The 19,024-nt window shown below is 48.5% G+C and overlaps 1 protein-coding gene across 10 annotated transcripts in view; it reads left to right on the top strand.

Moving 5' to 3' along the window:
• The window catches only part of BCAS3 (BCAS3 microtubule associated cell migration factor), a 583,990-nt gene that overhangs the window by 542,778 nt on the left and 22,188 nt on the right, over window positions 1-19,024 (top strand). For 5 of the 10 annotated variants that reach the window (XM_084823239.1, XM_084823238.1, XM_084823240.1 and 2 more), the window contains one exon: window positions 10,858-11,025. In XM_084823239.1, the coding sequence (XP_084679365.1) occupies window positions 10,858-11,025 (168 nt within the window). Of the gene's footprint in view, window positions 1-10,857; window positions 11,075-19,024 lie in introns of all 10 variants that reach the window. The other 5 variants (XM_084823242.1, XM_084823237.1, XM_084823236.1 and 2 more) reach the window with 2 other exon arrangements.

Below are 19,024 nucleotides of genomic sequence, written 5' to 3'. Positions count from 1 at the left end.
GGCCGCTCCCTCTGAGATTTTACTCCTTCTCCTGGAGTCCCTGAGAAGAAGGCCCCAAAACTGTGGTAGGCAACCTGGTGCTCTCCAGATCCCATCATCCCCTTATCATACAACTGCCATAACCCCTGACTGTTCGCCATGCTGACTGGGGCTGATGGGAGTTGTCCAAAACATCTGGAGGGCACCTCTGCCCTAAAACTCCAGGTCCAACCCAACCTTGTCAATAATGGGGCCTGAAAAGCCAGTAAACGCAATTCTACCAGGCTCCTCTTTGACTCCACCCCCTAATTGCCATATTGTGTTTTGGCTCCTCCCCTGAGCTTCCGGGTTCTTCTCCAGCTTTGTTGCCCTCTCTCAAGCAATGTCGGTTATATTAGAAATCTGTGGCTGGTGGTCCAATCGACAGCCAGGGGAAGCCACCGTAACAAAGGCAGGTTTTCAATCAGCGGCACCTATTCGTTATTACATATATTTTTTCTCATTTTTATTTTGTGGGGTTACCTTTGCCCAGACTAAAACAGACTTTCATCTCAGCCTCTTTGGCTGACCCATTTGGTGAGGTAGGCCGGGCCTGACGCTGAGGAAGTGCAGATCCTCCAGAAAGAAGAAGAAAAGGTCAGGAATAATCCAAAAGGACAAGCGGAGCAGATCTGTGTGTATATTGGGTTTCACATATGAAACTCAGTCGTGATAAAGCTGATGGCTTTGGAAACATCGACTTTGATTAATGAAAACAGCATTCGCGTCGACCGCGGGTTTCAGACTTCAAAAGATCGCCCGGGATGAAGAAACGGTTGGAGGGGGGCAGGCAAGTTGCTTATTCATATCACATCCCAGGAAGCTGTTTTGTGAAAAGTATAAAAGAGAGGATTTCCAGAACAGAAGAAAGAAAAATGACATGCATTTCCATTTGAAAGCTGCAAATAAATTAGGCAATCAAGAGGACCATTAACAAGCATACGAGAGCAGAGGAGGCCATTGCTGGAAAGAAGAGGCCGGCGGAAATTTGCAGATGCGTGGCGAGGGTATTCTTTTCATGGAATACCTTCTCTACATTCTTTCTAGAGCTCTTGCTGCTCTAAAGGAATCTTAATTGGTTAATTGCATGAGTCTGAAAGTGTCGATTAGAGCTGAAAAAATGTGCACACTAATAAAAATAGCCCTCATTCTGCAGGGAAAGGCTTTTAGATAAGGTGTGCACATCTCCAAGTAGCACAGGCGCGCTGCTCCTTCTGATGTGTGAGAGACAGAGGAGGAGGTGGAATCTTTCTTCCGAGGATCTGGAAATATTTAACCATTTTCTAATGAAAATTAGTCTGCAGCTCAGTTGATGGGGGCACCGTCTTCATCGATCAAAATCTTTTTTTTTTAATGGGTTGATCTAATGGACACATCAACAAAAAGTTGCAGCCTTAATCTGTGGGTGTTCAACCTCTTTCAGCCTGAGGGCCGAATCCCCTCTTGGAGAAGCTCTCTGGGGCCGCAGGCGAAAGGGTAGGGCCAACATACCAAAAATACCAGCATCTTTTCGCTTAATTCCCTTAGTCAAAGGCAACGTCCCCTGTTCCTTCCCTGCTCGCCCACAGACGCACTCTAGTCGCAGACCACTCTTAGCCATGGCTTCAGAGGTTTCAAAGATGGTGGCCTGCGCAAACCTCCAGTTCCCATGTCCCAGTATTACGCAGCAATTAATGTCCCGTTAGCATACGAGACCCGTGAGCATCTTGCCATTTATAGCTCCGCTCCAAGCAACTCTGCAAAACGAAAACTGTGGTGGTGGAACGGAAAACCTGACAGCCCTGTAGACTTAACTTCAGCAGCAGCAGATATTCTGGTGCTTCTTTACAAAGCTTGTCATTCACACTCAAGCCGCGAGTTGTTAAAAATATACGGAGGGGCGAATTGTTCATGAACTTTGTTGCATATGATAGATAAATGGGAAAGGAATGACGTGAGCCTTAATATACATGCTTGTCTTTCTAAGGTGCTACATGACTCTTATTTCACTGCAGGGGACTAAAACCTCTGGAAATACATGGACCTTGTGACGGAGAAAATGAAGCTGGCCCAAACAGAGGGCAACTTCTCTGGGATCCTGGCCTTCAGGGGGTTGTTAAGATACTAGTCCTCATGAAAAACACTGCCACATCATCAAGATGCCCCATCCCAATTTGGATCCCTGCTCTAGGCATAGAGAGGTGATGGGAAGAATGAGTTCTAGTGACCACTCCATCCTTCCACTGTTAAGGGGTAAGATGCTAGTCCTCATGAAAAACACTGCCACATCATTAGGGATGTTAGAGAGTTCCGCCACGGATCCCAGGGGGGCTGAATTCCAGTGAATTCGGCCCCCCAGAATCTGTGGTGGCATGGATCAACCCACCCCACCACCCCTCGAAAGCCCCACGAAACGGAGCCTACCTGGCTGCGGCTCCGGCTGCAGCTCCGGCGGCGGCAGCTCCGGCTGCTGCCGGGCTGCTGCAGACGCAAATAGCGTCCTGAGTAGGGGACGCCATTTGCATCCCTATGGTAGCCCATGATAGGCTCGTAAATATTTATGTAGCCTATCACAGCTAAAGCAGGGATGCAAATGGCCCTTTATTTACGTAAATTATTTATTTATTTATGGCTACCATAGGGGCGCAAATGGCGTCCCCTACTCAGGATGCCATTTGTGTCCGCAGCAGCCCGGCAGCGGCTGGAGGCCCCACTGCGGGTTGGCCCGGCCGGCGGCTCTGCAGCCTGGCTGCGGAGCAGAGCTGGCCGGGCAAGATTCCGGGGGGGAGGAACGGATCGCCTGCCCCCCGTCGAGGATTTCGGGGGGAGGGATGGAGCGCCTCCCCCCACCGCGGATGTCCCTGGACGAAACCAGGTAAGTGTTTCGTACATCCCTACACATCATCAATATGCCCCATCCCAAATTGGACCCTTCCTCTAGCTGTGGAGAGGTGATGGAAAGAATGGCTTCTAGTGACCACTCCATCTTTCCACTGTCCCTATTGCCTCTCTCCCTCAGATTAAATTAACACAGGGGTGAGGAACCTTTCAGCCCGAGAGGCGTATTCCATTTTGGCAAAGCTCTCGGGCCGTGTTCCAGTTGGGGGCCAGGATGAAGGCAAAAGGATGCAGGGACAAAAGCAAAAGGGGTGGAGTCAAAAATCTGCAACGATACCAAAAAACCACACCAGCATATGGTTGTTCAACCTTCTTACTGCCAGTAACTGAGCCTTAGGGGGGACATTTCATCCTTTTTAAAATGGGGGGGGGACTGCACAAAAACCAGGAAACTACCCAATGAGCGGTGGTCAGGGGAATTCGTTTCTAGTCCTTATGTCTGAGAAGGAAAGCTTTGAGGTGTGTGAATGATGCCTGGTAAAGTCTCAGAGGTCGTGTGTGTGTGTGGGGGTGCTTTAGTAGCGTCCCCCTTGGTCCAGTGCTGTATAGCCTCCCCATGACTAATAAAAGCAGTAAAAATGGCAGACTAAATGATGACAAATGCAGTCGTGCAAGGATGCTTCAGTTTGCCTGGTGTGTAGACATCCCAGTGCTTGGATTACTTGGATGTCAAATTTAGATTTTACAGGAGACGTGCAGCCCTGGCAATCGGATGCTCATGGCTCGGTGATCCATTTATGTTGCATGTGTCGCTCTTAGCAGGCGCTGGGTTCAGTCATTCAGTGTTAGAAATAATGAAAGATTAAAACAGGTAGGGATTAGCAGCTGTCTGGGGGCCAAGAGAAGCTGATCGCCTTAATCTGAAACACAGTTCCAAGGGCAGGGTGCCAAGGATATAGTCATCAAAGTCCAGTGTAATGTACATGGGATGGGGCGGGGGATAAACCTCACATTCTAATGCCCCCTATTTTCCCCATTTTCTGGAACTTGGCCCAGGTGAGCACTTGTGCTGGCTCAGGAAGTACGAGAAATTCACTTGTTTGTTTTGGACCCGAATGTGTACCCAATTCGAACTTCTTAGACCCGAACACAGACCCGATCCCAGTCTGGGTCTGGAGTTCGTACATTCCCAAGCTTGCAGTGTGATTCACACAACCGCAAAAGAATGCATGTGTCTGAAACCTGTGCATGAAAAAATGCAGCATTTTGAAATGTGCGCAAACACACTATAAGCAACGGGAGAAGAACATGCGCATTTCAAAAATGCGCACAGCTGGTGTGTGCATTTGGGGAAATGCATACAAACATCTGCATGAATGTCCATGTTAAAAGAAGAAAACAGAAGTGTACAATCTGAGACGGACGTGTGTTGGGACAAGTTTCAAGGCATTCAGAGAACCTCGGCTGATTTGCACAGCCCTAGTCCTGGCTCACAGATTGCTAACACCCCTCATGTGGAAGCTCATATAGGTCAGGCAGGGACTGAATCAAAGTTTGAGGGGGTGGCCTCTGATGGACCCCCTTTCTACACGAGCGACCCATGGTGGGCTTACCTGATAGGCAGCAACAAGATTCCACTAGAGCCCACATCTTAATTTCCAACAATGTCCGGGAGTGACGCTACATCGGGCATGCTGGGAAAATTTTAAATGGCAGCTCCCAGAACCAGCACAAACATTTGCTTAAAGGGCCAGGACCTGTCAGGACATGGGGGCACCAGAGTTTCTCAAGAGGCCTGTTCAGATTCAGCCTTGGCAGCCACAACAGGTGAAAGAAGCCACACACTTCACGTGGTGCATCGGCGTTCATGCGCACATGCTTACGTACAACTCATGCTAAGGAAATGTTCATGGCGATCCCCAAATCTCCCCATGCCAAACAGAAGTTGGGACAGTGATCTACGTGGGACATACATCTGAAAATGGGGGAAGGGGGTGCTGTCCCTGGAAAATAAGGTTTATTGAAACGTAAGCGATCATAGGTTAATGCAGGCTTAATGTCTTGGCATGAGTTTTATTACCAAGCACAGACATGGCATGCCATTGTGGAGATGAAAAGGGAGAAAAAGATAAAGGCAGAGCTTCCCCCGCCAGAGAACCCTTTTCCCGAGAAAGCTTTTTGGCACGCTTAATCCCCGATACCTGCATTTACATTCACGGTTGTGCCTCACACGTTGCCGTTAAGAACTCTTGGCAGGTCCCAGGGCCTGATTGGGGAGGCAGCTCTGCCCTTGTCTCCTCCACTCTCACTCAAGCATCTCTGGAGCTAGGACTCCCCCCCCCCTTCTCTGAAGTTTTTATTTGGGTACCTCGGCAGTCGCCTTGGCAGGGCATCAAAAGCTCTTTGCGTCGTTATTCCTAGGCCTGCTTAAAAGGAAGACGGGGGTGTTTGGGCTTCCCGTTTTTGAAATGCAATAAAGGCTCGGTCTCCCATCATCGTCCTCTCACTGGGGAAGGAGGGATCTTCAGGACCCTCCCGAAAAAAGGTTCCCTCCCCCACACCCAGGTTTTAAGAAGGAGATAGACATGGGATGAGGACCCTGTATGGCCCTGTAGATATTGTTGGTGTCCAACTCCCATCAGCCCCATGGCCAAATACCAAGGATGATGGGAGTTGTAGTCCAGGAACATCTGGAAGGCCATTAGTTTCCCATCCCTGAGATAGATGGAACGGTGTCAGGGGAAAGCAATGAAGATGGTTAACAGCATGGAAAACAAGTCCTGTTCCATTTCATTTATTTCGTTTCTGTACCGCCCAGTGGCTGAAGTTCTCTGGGCCATTCACAGAAGTTACAACCCTCAAACACAACACGGAGTGGGTGCCAGGAGATCCGGGTCCTAGTCCCCACTTGGCCATGGAAGTTCACTGGGTGACTTTGGGCCAGTCACAGACTCTCAGCCCAACCTACCTCACAGGGTTGTTGTTGTTGTGAGGATAAAACAGAGAGGAGGAGGATAATGTCAGCCGCCTTGGGTTCCTTCCAAGAGGGAAAAAGGCGGGATATAAATGCAATAAATAAATAAATAAATAAATAAAATCTCTAACGTGCAAAATTTTAAAACAATTTTGACTGTTACCATTAAATACTGAGACCTGATGAAACAACTGACATAAAAATCAAAAAAACATCACCTGCCATCAAATGCCTGGCAATAGAGGAAGCTCTTATCCTACTGCTGAAAAGATGACGGCACCAGACAGACCTCAGAGGAGAGAGCATTCCACAGTCAGGGTGGAGGGAGCCACCAAGAAGGTCCTCTCTTTTTTCCATCCCTCAAACCTCCCTTGAAGGAGGTACTCAGAGAAGGGGCCACAGATGTTGATTGTAGTGTCCAGGTATGTTAATATTGGGAGAGGCCCTATGAAGAGAGTCTGAAGGAACTGGGAACATTTAGCCTGGAGAAGAGAAGGCTGGGGGGTTGGGGGGTTGCATGATCGCTTTCTTCAAATACCCAGTCATGTTGAAGAGGGTACAAACATGTTCCCTGCTGCCCCATAGGTCAGGACTAGGGATGCAGGAGAAATTCATTTTTGCTCGCAAAACATGTGAGCATGCCCTGTTCGCACTTCAAACGTGATCACGAGCACATGTCTGTCGAAAATGTTCCTAATTCCTGAAGATGTGCTCATGTTTGATTTGCACAAATGTCCTAAATGTATGTGAATTTCCTAAACTGACGTAAATTTAGTAATGTGTGCAAATTTCTCCTGTAGGCTGAATTAGCCCCGCTTTAGTCTATGGAGGAAATTTAGGGAATTTGCATAAATTTAGGGAATTTGCACCCATCAAACAAGGGAGCGTTGTGCAAATTTCATGTTCGATCGCTGCTTGATTTGCATCATTTTCCCCTTCGCACAGAGCGAGGAGTGATCACAAATGCAAATGGGAGTCGGGCATGAGACGAGGGCAGGCTCACATCGCTCATTCACCCATGCGCAGTCAAGACTAGATCTGGTGGGCTGAAGTTACAGGAGTAGATCAAACACTAGGCGAAACATCTTAATGCCAAGAGAAGTTTGACAATAGAACCAATGACCTAGAGAGGTGGTGGGCTCCCCCTGGAGATCACTGAATCATAGAATCATAGAATAGTAGGGTCGGAAGGGGCCTACAAGACCATCGAGTCCAACCCGCTGCTCAATGCAGTAATCCAAGTCAGAGCATCCCTGACAGATGGCTGTCCAGCCTCATCTTGAATGCCTCCAGTGTGGGAGAGCACACCACCTCCCTAGGTCATGGGTTCCATTGTCGTATTGTTCTAACAGTCAGGAAGTTTTTCCTGATGTTCAGCTGGGATCAGCTTTCCGTAACTTGAGCCCATGATTCTGTGTCCTGCACTCTGGGATGATCGAGAAGAGATCCTGGCCTTCTTCTCTGGGACAACCTTTCAAGGACTGGAAGAGTGCTATCCTATCTCCCCTCAGTCTTCTTTTCTCCAGGCTAAACATCCCCAGTTCTTTCAGTCTCTCCTCATAGGGCTTTGTTTCCAGTCCCCTGATCATCTTTGTTGCGATGATCTTCAAGTGGAGGCTGGACACCCATCTCTTAGAGATGCTCTAGCTCTTGGATTTCCATCATGGAGCAGCAGTTTGGACAAGATGTCCTACCAGGCCCCATCTGATGCTATGATTCTAGAATTCCTCCTCATCCTAGCCATATGGATTGAACATCAGTAGGCCCCAAATAACTCTACCACTACTGAACACATATATAGCACCAAGTGAGTGGTAGACTCTGCATACAACTCAAGACCCCTCCCATAAATTTCTTCTGATCTGCATTGCATGGAAAATAGATATCAGTGGAATCCTGCTCAGAAATTTCTTTGCTCTCACTGAAACTCTTCACTTCTCTCAATTCCTTGGATGTTTTGCCCAAACTGCCATCAGCTGAGCTAACGTGTTGACAATGCAAATCCGAGATACACCAGTGAGGGCTGCCAGTAGCCTAAATGTTATTAAAATCAGCATTCGCTTGTGTATGTCTGAGAAATGGGGTGACATATATCTAACGTTGGGCAGTTGGTACATTCATCTGAGATTGACATCATTCGTCACATTTTGGAAATTCACTGTAGGCACATTTCTACCCCCCAGTCTCAAGATGCCAGTCACCAAGGGCTGGTCCACATGAGCATATTGATCATTTAGTGGATACAGAGAGGGTCCATGTGTGAATGGGATAATCATAGATCTGATAACACAGCGTGTTTGTGTCATCTCAGTGGAGTGAGATTTTATTGTTTGTAATTGTTTTTTTAACAATTGGTTTTATTGTATTTTAGCATGATTTCATTTTGTAAACCACATGTGCGTGTGGGGGGGGTATTTTCATTTTAGAAGTGAAAAGCAGCACATAAATGTTCTGAAATAAAATAAATAAGAAAGAGCAGCTTTTCTGATTGAAAATGTGGCATGAACGACGACAGGAGCAGCTTCTGTGACATGCTCTGAGCAAGACGTGAAATCCAAATGGCAGGCAGCTTTGGGGATCCCCCCACTCACTGGCTTTAAAACACCGGATACTCCGACTCCCACAACATTTTAATTTTTTTGGTCCAGGCCATTAGAGTTCCATATTATCTGTCCTCTTTGCTGATGCACAGATTAGCTGGCCAGCCTGAGTGTTTACCACCGTTTATCGCCCAGCACTTTGGCCGTTATCAGAGGAAGGGACGCCTGCCGCTGGGCCTGGTCTCTCGCCCTTTCTATTACTACCTGTCAGAGGCCAAGAGTGAGCCGTGAAGCTGTACAGTCGTCGCCGGAGTGCAGATAGTTTCTGACGGCTGATCAAAGGGAAGCACCAAAGGCCTGATAACTGGGGATGTTGTTTTGTGCGCTTTTAACTTTGAGAAAAACCCTGGCATTTGCCTGCTTCCCTTCCCTTCCCTTCCCTCCCCCCCCCCGACCTCGGCAGGATGGCTGGCAAAAGCCAGGCCCGCTAAACGCTACATATTCAGTTACCTAATTGTCGAGCGGAATGGCATGCGATCCAAGCGTCAAAAGCCCGCGCCGTAATCTCATTCCGACCGGGGAATGATTTAAAATAAGCCTTCGCAGCAGACCTGCGGTATAATAGACTTGAATAATTTTAATTTGTACTTTGAAGTGATCTGGGGTCCGCAATCTAATCTTTGCATTTAGCCAAACGTCATGTCCTATTTTTGAATTAGGAAACAACTGCGAGTTAAGGGAATTATTTTTAAGTAGCCTTTCTGGGGAGTGTATAGGATTTTCACTCAATCGTCTCAGCCAGCGTCTCCAAGCACTATGCATGTGCCCATTTTCTCTCTCTCTCTCTCTCTTCCACTTTCCAGTTCTCAGTTTCAATAGGAGAGACTTGACACATGCGTAAATGTCCCATTGAAGTCACTGGGACTTCTAGTGCAATCCTAAGCATTTAATGGTTGTGAACCACCCAGAGAGCTTGGGCTATTGGGCAGTATAGAAATGTAATACATTTACTCAGATGTTGGGACTCACTCCAGAGTAAAAATGTGCTAATGTTTGCATCCTAAAACTGCTCGATCTGGGCTGGATCAGGCCATAGGTGTGTTATTTTTTAAATGCAATGGCAACTGGTGCTCAATAACAAACTTCTTGAGGCCCTGATCTGGATGCTGTTGCAATGAAACCCAATGGGCATCTGCTAGTAGGAGCAGGGCCTTCTCAGCAGTGGGACCAGCTTTTGGGAATGCCCTCTCCGGAAAGGTCTGTCGGGCCCCAACACCGTACTCTGGGAGTTAACTGCACTCAACTCAGTGGGACTCATTCGCAGTAGAAACAGACAGAATTGCACTGTTCGGCACATGGCCAAGATGTGGCTTTTCCAGAAAGCTTTCACTTTGTATGGTTTAGTTCCTTTAGACTGTGCCGATATCTAACTGTAGTGCTCTTCTTTGACTGAGATTGGTTGTTACAGGATGCTGCTCTTGCCTTTTTTTATGTCGCTTTGCACTGTATCATCTTGTATTTTCTATTTAGCATTTGATTCTTTCTTGATTTGATGCCATTAGCCCAGGGTGCACAACCCGTGCCCCCCTGAGGCCTTTACTGCGGCCCCCAAAGGTGGCCTCATCCTCCTATCCAGTGGAAGCTGGCGGTTCCGATGTCAGTGGGGCTGTGAATCCAGTCCGGGTTTCAGTCAGAACTCTAAAGGTGTGCACCTTGGATAGCTCCTTTAGGGTCCTGTCTGGTTCTGACTGAAACTCGGAGCAGATTCACTGCCCCACTGACATCAGAGCCACCAGTCTCCAGTGCTCCCATCCCCAGTGAATTCCCACCCCCCTCCCTGCACACTTGTAGTCCCTACTCCAGGAATGCAGAACCCCTCAGGCCCAGGGATCCAATCCAACCCTTTGGAGGTCCAAATCCGGCCCTCTAGGGTTGCCCAGATGGCCAAGCACCTTTCCCTGGCCCCACCCTCTTTATGGCAACCACCAATAGTTTGATGGCTTCCTGGCTTTTGCATGGTGCCCCCCGCATTCTAAAAGGTCAAAACGCCTCTCCTGAGGCTTAGTTAATGACAGTAAGAACTTTAAGCTACAACAGGCTGGTATTTTTTTTAAATTTAGGCTCCTCCCCTGTTGTCTTTGGCCCTGCCCACCCCTGGAATGTGGCCCCTGCGAGCTTCTCTGAAATGGAATTTGGCCCTCAGGATGAAAGAGCTTCCATTCCTTCCCCCAGGGATCTTCGTATGGATAGCTCTCTCCCTGCTGCTGGTAGCGGCGATGAAACACCTATCTGTATTAGGATTGCTGCTGTGCGTGTGAGTGTGTGTGCACTTGTGTGTGCATGTGTGACCCTCAAGCCAGCGACACATGCGACTCTCGGCCCAAAAAGGTTGTGCACCCCTGCGTTAACCATTGGATTCCTTTTCATAAAAAGATAGCAGGACAGAAATTAAGGCAATCAGGCGAATGACTATTTCATCCCAGCTGTTTCTCCTGCTTCCCCCCACAGGTGCCTTCGATCGGAGCATGACGCTGCTGGAGGTCTGCGGGAGTTGGCCCGAGAGCTTCGGGCTCCGTCACTTGTCTTCCATCGAACAAACTGACGAGGGCCTCCGGGAACGGCTGGCCGACGCCATGTCCGAGTCGCCCGGTCGGGACATAGTGGGATCTGGAACAGGTACAAAGAAGAGGTGTGATCAGAGATCACATACGGCTCTCACCCAATGGTGATTTCCTTTCACTAACTTATAATGATCATTTCCCCTCCCCTCCCCCCACCCCGGTGTTTCACTCCCGCAGGAAAAACACACTTACTTAATGGGTTGCATCCAAGATCTGCCTTCCGTGGATAAAACCGCCCAGAGAGCCGTGGCTTTGGGGCAGTATAGAAATGTAAAAAATATGTAAATAACAATAGAAGGGTGCTGTTCACGGAAGGTTGATTCCACCTAATTTGGGGGATCCTCCCCTCCCCCCCCACAGCTCACCCCATTTAAGCAGAATCCCTCAGCCCTCTGTGCAGCATGTTCAGGGGGTTGGAGGGGCTGCCATGGGGAGCTAAGGGTGGAGGAGTCGGTTGCACACACCTAAATTTGGATCCAACTCGGGACGAATGAGAATTTTGTTTCTGTTCGCAAATCATGCAAATGTGTCCTGTTCGCAACCCTTAGTTCGCAGGAGCGATCCCCCGCCCCAGGAGAATTCCTGAATTTGTGATCGCATTCGAAAAATGCACATTTTTAAAAAATACACAGTTTGAAATGCACATTGTTTTAAACACACACACACACACACATTTTCATGCTTTAGTCCATGGGAGGGGAAGTGTGCAGCCTTGAAAAATATGCACAGAAATGCCCACTTTTCCCATTTGAATGAGCTGAAAAACAGGTCGGAAAGGAAAAGCGCGCCAAAATGAGCGTCTACGTGATGTTTGGAGCATGCAGGTGAGCTCGAAAATTGCAGGTCCTCTTGTCTATATACCCAACCCACTATATCAACCAAACACTTAATTGAAGCAGTTGCTGGCAAAGAGATTGGTTGTCCAATGCACCGATCCTGACACATTATATTTCAGTGTGTTAACGGGAATCTGTTGGAAGCAGCACCTTTCTGAGGGAGGGCGTGCAGCGGGCCTGGAAGCTATATAACAGACGTGGGATTGGCTCTCCGGAGCCATGGGATTCCCAGGATTGAGGGAGGTATCTGATCTGATTTTAGCATCCTGGTTTCTGCAGGTCTGGCCCTACCCTAAGGCAGAGTGAGGCGGCCACCACAGGTGGCAGATGCTGGGGCGGGGGGCAGGCAGCAGTGGTGAGGTGTTGTGGGGAAGAGTTATGGGTGCCATGTGATTTGCTCTGCCCCTGCCCCTAAGCTATCCTGCTAGAGGACAATATCTCATCGCCACTGCTGAAGTTAGATTCAACTGCCAGTCTAGTTGGCTTTTGCACGTGGAATGGGGTGGGCACCATCTTGTCCTTCATCCTAGGCAGAAAAATGTTCTTCCTTGCCCCCACCCCACGCCCAGTTACCGGAAGTGACTATAAACACTTCTTGGCCATGCTGGGACCAGTAGGAGCTGGTGTCCATTGTAGCAGGAGGACAGGGCAGCTAATAGTAGGCGGAGTCAAGGGCTCACAGGAGGCGGAGCCACAAACCGAGGCCTGCATGTTAACTGCGCAATCGTGAATTCAAAGCAGACGGTTGTGACAAGGGTGTGCGTGGAGTGTCTCTGACCCATGCTACAACACAAAAGCCGTCCTTTGAGCCCACATTTGTCTGTTCCGGAGCAAGAAAATAAAAGGCTCACTGAGACCTGCTGTCACGATCCTTCATCCTCCCCCTTCGCGATCAGCACACTCCAGGAAACGTGGCTTGGAGCGACGCTTCTTTATTAGTTAACGTCTAGCTTGTTTGCTAATGCAGATTCCAGGAAACTCTCAGACAGCATAGAACCAGCTAATCCCCACATCTACGAATATCGATAGAGGATATGAAGTGGAAGTTAGAGAAGTCGCCAGCAGCCTGGGCAAGAGCTTCACGGCCAGACTTGCTTCGCAGGGTTGCCCCTCCCTTAGGGTGGCTCCCTCCTACGTTGGCTTCCACGAGTGGCCAACCTGGCAGAACGTCTTCGCTCTGCCCCTAACTTTTCCCGCTTCACTCTGCCATGGACTCTTGTGTCTCTCAAGTCACACCCCTCGCCCTCCTCCTCCTTCAAAACTTAAGTTCTCGTAGTGGAAGGATGGGGGAGCCATTCAGCCTGGGCCATCTGTGTGTCAAGGTCTTGGGAAGAAAGTCTCTTGCCGTCTCTGGGCTCACTGGGGAGGGGGCCTCCCTCTGTTCTGGCTGTTCCCATGCTGATTCTGAATCTGAGCTGCCAGACATCTCCACAGGCTCAGATTCATTCCAGACACCTGCCTTTGCTATTGTTTTTTCTTTTGCTGGCAGCCACCGGTTTTGGTGGCAGAATGCTCTGGAACGACACTACGTCTGGGGTATTCTGCGGGAAAGTGGCAGCTGCCAGCCAGGGGTGGAGAGTCACCTCACCGCTGCCTGTATCAGCAGAGGCTCGGAAGCACTGTGTGGTGTAGCAGTTAGAGTCTTGCACCGGGACGCAGGAGATCCAGGTTCCAGTCCCCACTCAGCCATGAAGCTGACTGGGTGACTTTGGGCCAGTCACTGGCTCTCAGCCTAACCTACCTCGCAGGGTTGTTGCTGTGAGGATAAAAATGGAGAGGAGGAGGAAGACGATTACATACACTGCCTTGGGCTCTTTGGAGGAAAGCCGGGATATAAATATAACAAACAAACAAATAAAACAAAACACAAGAAGAGCTACACATCGCCAATGGTAAGCCCCCCTGCCACCCACACACACACACACACACACCCCTTTATCTATTCCCTCCAGATGCGGGGTGGGCAAAATTAGTCCCCTTCCCTGTTTTGAGCGAGAAATTCTCCTAGAAAGCTGATGATCTGACTGTGGTTTCTTCCTCCCCTTCCTGTCTCTGGCTATTTTGTCTCTCTTCACCACCTGTCGTTTTGTGTAGTGCCCCCTCCCTGTCCTTCTCCCAGCTTTTGCATCTGTCATGGTGACTTTTGGATTAAATACTTACATTCTGGACATTAGCAAATACTCGCATTGAATGCTGTGTGCGATGGCCCACCCCCAAAACACCCAGCACCCCTCACCATGCCCCAATCCGCACACGGCGGCCACGGCAGCCACGGCGGCGACTCCCCACATGGCTGTGCGAGCACCCAGCGGCAGCAATGTGCAGACGAGGTTCTGGGTATATAATTATCTGTCTTCGACAAAGTGCTGGCTTCCATAATCCAAATTAATCCATCTTCATCAGAGTCCATTATTGTGATAAATTAAAGGGCCCATTAACATAAATGGAACGGCTCTCGGGAGATTACACAATGGCTCAAGAGGCCTTAGGGACACTGGAATGCTCGCAAATTGGGAGCGCTCTCGCCTTTTGCGTGGCCGGGACTGGCGGGAAGCAAATTCCCTCCTCCCAGCGAGAACGGCCTGACTTTGTGTTGCGAGTGGCAGCGAAATATCAACCACCATGTCAGACCAGGAGCTGTCGGAAGCAGGTGGGAGAAGGGTTTCATGGCATCCCCACGCTGGTGCCTCTGGAAAAGAAGAGAAGAAAGGAATATGACCGTGTCTGAGTAAGTTCCAGAGGTCTACAGTGGTGCCGTCAGATCATAAGGACATCAGAAGAGCCCTGCTGGATCAGACCAAGGGTCCATCTCGTCCAGCATTCTGTTCACACAGTGGCCAACCAGCTGTCGACCAGGGACCCACAAACAGGACATGGGCACAGCAGCACCCTCCCGCCCATGTTCTCCAGCAACTGGTGTACAGAGGCATACTGCCTCTGATTCTGGAGGCAGCATATAGCCATCAGGACTAGTGGCCACTGGGGGCTTCATCCTCCATGGCTTTGCCCAAGACCCTTCTAAAGCCATCCAAATGGGCGGCCATCACAACGTCTTGTGGTGGCGAACTCCATAGTGTGATGACGCGCTGTGTGAAGAAGTCCTTTTATCTGGACTTCAGGGCACAAGGCCAAGGCCTCACTCAAAAAGAGGGGTCCCAGGTGCTGCAGGGCTGGCTTTCCACATTTGGAAGTACCAGATTGCCACCTAAAGAGGAGCACTCCCGTACGACCGTTGAGTCCAGAATCGAAAGTTACCAAATTGCACCATTGGATATCTGCCTATGTGCCAGACGGCACGGGAGGGGAAACTCCCACGTGGTTTACAGGCCTAATCTGGGCCACGGAGGCTTTGGCAGGAGTGCAATGTTGCCCAGAAATTCCATCGGATTAGATGACACTGGCTGATTTTCCCAGGCTGTATTCACACAACTGTTATAAAACATAACTGGGTCCCTGTCAGATGGGCTTCTTGATTTATCCCCCAGGTAGGGCCAACATATGCTGAACGAGACCCAGCAAATATTCAGATATTGGGGCCGTGGGTGGGGGGCTTCAGCAGCTGTTATCAATCGTGGGTTGATCCATGACCTGGATGTGCGTTAGACCATTCACAAGACCAGTTGGCCATGTTTAAAGCTGACCTGGGTGGATAGAAATTGGTTGATGGACAGCAGAGAACCAGCTTCAGGGCATCCATCCTCAGGCACAAAGAGTCACCCCGTCATTTGCTGGTTGAATATCTCATTAAAACTTTGTGGAGCAATAATCTGATTAGCAGGCAGAACTCAAGATAAATGGCCGTCTTTTTTCCTCTGTATCTAAAACAGAACATTACTGGCTGCTCCTGCAACCCGGCCCCATTCTTCTAAACCCCCTAATATTTTCTCTGTTGTTGAAAGCATTTGGCTGAAACAGCCATTTGTCTCTCTTTTATTTAAAACCATCTTTTTTTGCTTAGTCTTCACTTTCTCTAATGCTTTTCCACCCAGTCAGCTGGACTCGATGATGCTCGCAATGAAGTCTCTGTCGAGTAGCGCCATAAATTTCTCCCTGCGACTGGTTTCCTTATATTGGCTCAGAGAAGTGTTAGAGCTCCCGGGATGTGCTGTTTTTAACTCTTAGCAGGAGTCGTGCTGTTGCGTGAACAAAATGGAGAGATAACTTTCCCTAGTGGGCTTGGTTATGGATGGGAAACAATGGATGCTAATGGACAATTCGGGCCACGCTTTGTCTAAAGCAAAAGATCCCAATCTTGAGTCCCCAGATGTTGTTGAACTACGGTTCCCATCAGTTTGATGGTTGGCTGTGTTGGCTCAAGTTTTCAGTTTTCATGGAGGGTAAGGATAAGGTTATCAGTGGCTACTAGTCATGGCTATGAATGGCTACTAGTCATGGCTACCAATGGCTACTAATAGGGATGTCAGAAAAATCTGCAATGGATTCAAATGAGATCCAAACCTTTTCCGAATTGCATGGATTACACAGACTTGCAGACCAGTTTTTGCTTTGTGGGGGTGGGAAGATTTGCAAACATTTGCAGTTACACTAGCAAATTAGCACTAATGTGCACTTGTGCTGATGTGCATTAGCACTACAGCGCACTTGCGCTGATGCGCATGAGTGCACGTGCACATTAGCGCAAGTGGAATGAAATTCTCATACCTCCCTAAAAATAATCTGATTCCATCAATGAACAGACAATGCAATGAAAGATGCCTGATGATCCATGAAACACAGACAGAATGGATATAACAAAATCCACTCATTCCTAGCTACTAGTCATACATCATAGTAGTGTGATGTCTACTAGTCATATATTACCTTCTTTATCAGAGGCAGTATGCCTCTGTATACCAGCTGCTGGGGAACATGGGCAGGGGAGTGCTGTTGCACTCATTCTTTGCTTGTGGGTTCCCAGTCGACAGCTGGCTGGCCACTGTGTGAACAGAATGCTGGACTAGATGGACCCTGGGTCTGATCCAGCAGGGCTCTTCTTCTGTTCTTGGCTGGGGGTGATAGGAGCTGTAGTCCAGTGACATCTGGGTACCCAATGTTGGGGGCCACTGGTCTAAATAAGCTGCCTTGGAATGGACCGTGAATCACATCTATCTACCTGGCTGGAGAAATTAAACCAATTTTGGCTCTTCTTGGAGAGTGACAAAATGTTACCTCGGGCAAAGCTGGTTTATGATACCAGGCGTTGCTGGTGGTGCTGGGCACCGAGAACCCCCTGTACATATGATTGCTTCTGCACCCTCTGGAATGCCTGCTCAACATATACTTTTTATAAGTAACCATTACTGTAAAAGCACCCAGGGATGAAATTTGGGGTGGTGGGGGCCACCTTGCCTATATAATTATTCTAAAGAGTAAGGCCCAGCCTACATAGTTGTTATTACCTTGGGGTCTCGGTATTTAGTCTTTTACTCGTCTTAGGTTAACAGGAAGCAATAGAAATATTTAGAAAACTAAGTTTTACTAGTGTACCCATCTGTAAAATGGGTACATTATTCTAGGCTGTCTTGTAAAGACAGGCTAGGTGAGGAAAAAAACCCTACTTTACAAATACTGAAGTCCTTGATCGTTAACTATGTGTATGAATGTTGTTATGTTTTGTCACTTGCTCTGTAGTCTCATGTCCTTGAGTTATTGTCTCCTCCTATATTTCTAGTTCTTACTTTGTCCTTGTGGCACATTGTACTAGTCTGAATGTTGGGGAATTGACAATGATGTGCCCTCTTATCATCCACGGGGGGCGATCTCCTTCTTGATTCAGAATCCCAACCTTGAAGGCACCATACGCCTACAGTGAAAAGGAGATACATGACAAAATAATAATGCTGAGACGTTTTCCACGATAATCATTGGCTGCATTCACACGGAAGCCAGCCTTGCTTTCTGTTTGTGCTAGCTTGTTTTCTCTGTCATCACATAAACATATAGGAAAGATGGATTTTATCCCTCCTTAGAAACCAGGGAGGAGGAATTGTTTTCTAAATACACTTAGCTCTGAAGCAGCCCACACCCAGCCTGGGTCCCTACAGAAATAACTGAGTCCCAGTAACTGAGCCTTAGGAGAAGCATTCCAACCTTTTAGAATGGAGAGGGGGAAACTGTGCAAAAGGCAGGAAGCCACCAAATGATTGGCACTGGGGGAAAGGGAGCAGGGTCATTTGGGGAACCTTGGAGGGGTGGATTGGGACCCCAGGCACGCCCCATTTGACACACAGCCTTAGGTTCTGCACTCCTGAATCAAACGGTTACAAGATAGCTGATTAATCCAACCAGGACATTGTTGATTTGTTGACAGTCCTACATTTTATTTTATTTTTATTTTTTTAATAAAGGTTTACCAAACTCCTTTGCTTGGAAAGATTGGGGGTGGTATTTTTTCTGTAATAGATAGTCAGTGTTAGTCAGCATAAAACTCCGCTTGGAGCCATCTGCAAAAAAATTGCTTAAGGACCTCAGAAAGATCGTGTGCTCTGGATGACGCTGCAACCGAAAAAGGGTCTTTTTCCCTTGAAGCGTTGACTGACTTGACAGAAATAGCAGCAGCTATCAGACAGTGAATGGAAGAGGGACCAGATCTGAAGAAAGAAGGGGGGGGGATAGAGAGAAAGAAAATCTATTTTCCATGCAGCTTAAGCGATGGAGCCCGTCTTACAGTGTGTCTGGCTACGCTTACGATCCGTGCTTTCGGCCTTGCTATCCGATGATCCGGGCAGCTCTGTGTCTGTCTAAAGCCCCGTCTGTTGTGCATGTATTGTCATCCAAGAAACACATGAAAGCCCCAGCCGAAGTCTGCTCAGACAACAGTGTTTATTTTTCCGCTTACAGATGGAACGGAATAATGCCAAGCTCTAAAAAGGCCGTTACTTGTGCGCAGAGCGGGCTAGCATTCCTGTATCCTATATGTGTATGCGCCTCTCTCGGGATAAACCTGCTTGGGCAGTAAGATCAGCACGGGAGGCCCTTTGGAAGACACCCTCGCTTGCAGAGGTCCTCTTGTCTGTGGGTGTGTTGCTGGGGAGGGTTGGACAGAAGTGGGCAAAGAAAATGTCCGGGCATGCTCCAGTTGAACTGCACCCCCCCGGGGGGGGCAGGGTTAAGAGGGGAAGCAGGGCCATTTCACCAGCTCCGCTGACAGACTGCTTAATTCTTTCCTCTCCCCTCTCCCCCCCCTTTTTCCTTGTTTGCTGTGTCTTTTCAGATTAA

This window comes from Heloderma suspectum, chromosome 16 (genome assembly GCF_057233095.1).
Source record: "Heloderma suspectum isolate Gila_16-S chromosome 16, 16-S_ref, whole genome shotgun sequence".
Classification (NCBI taxonomy): Eukaryota; Metazoa; Chordata; class Lepidosauria; order Squamata; family Helodermatidae; genus Heloderma; species Heloderma suspectum.
The sequence above is the reverse complement of the archived record's forward strand: the minus strand, read 5'-3'. Positions and strand labels throughout refer to the sequence as shown.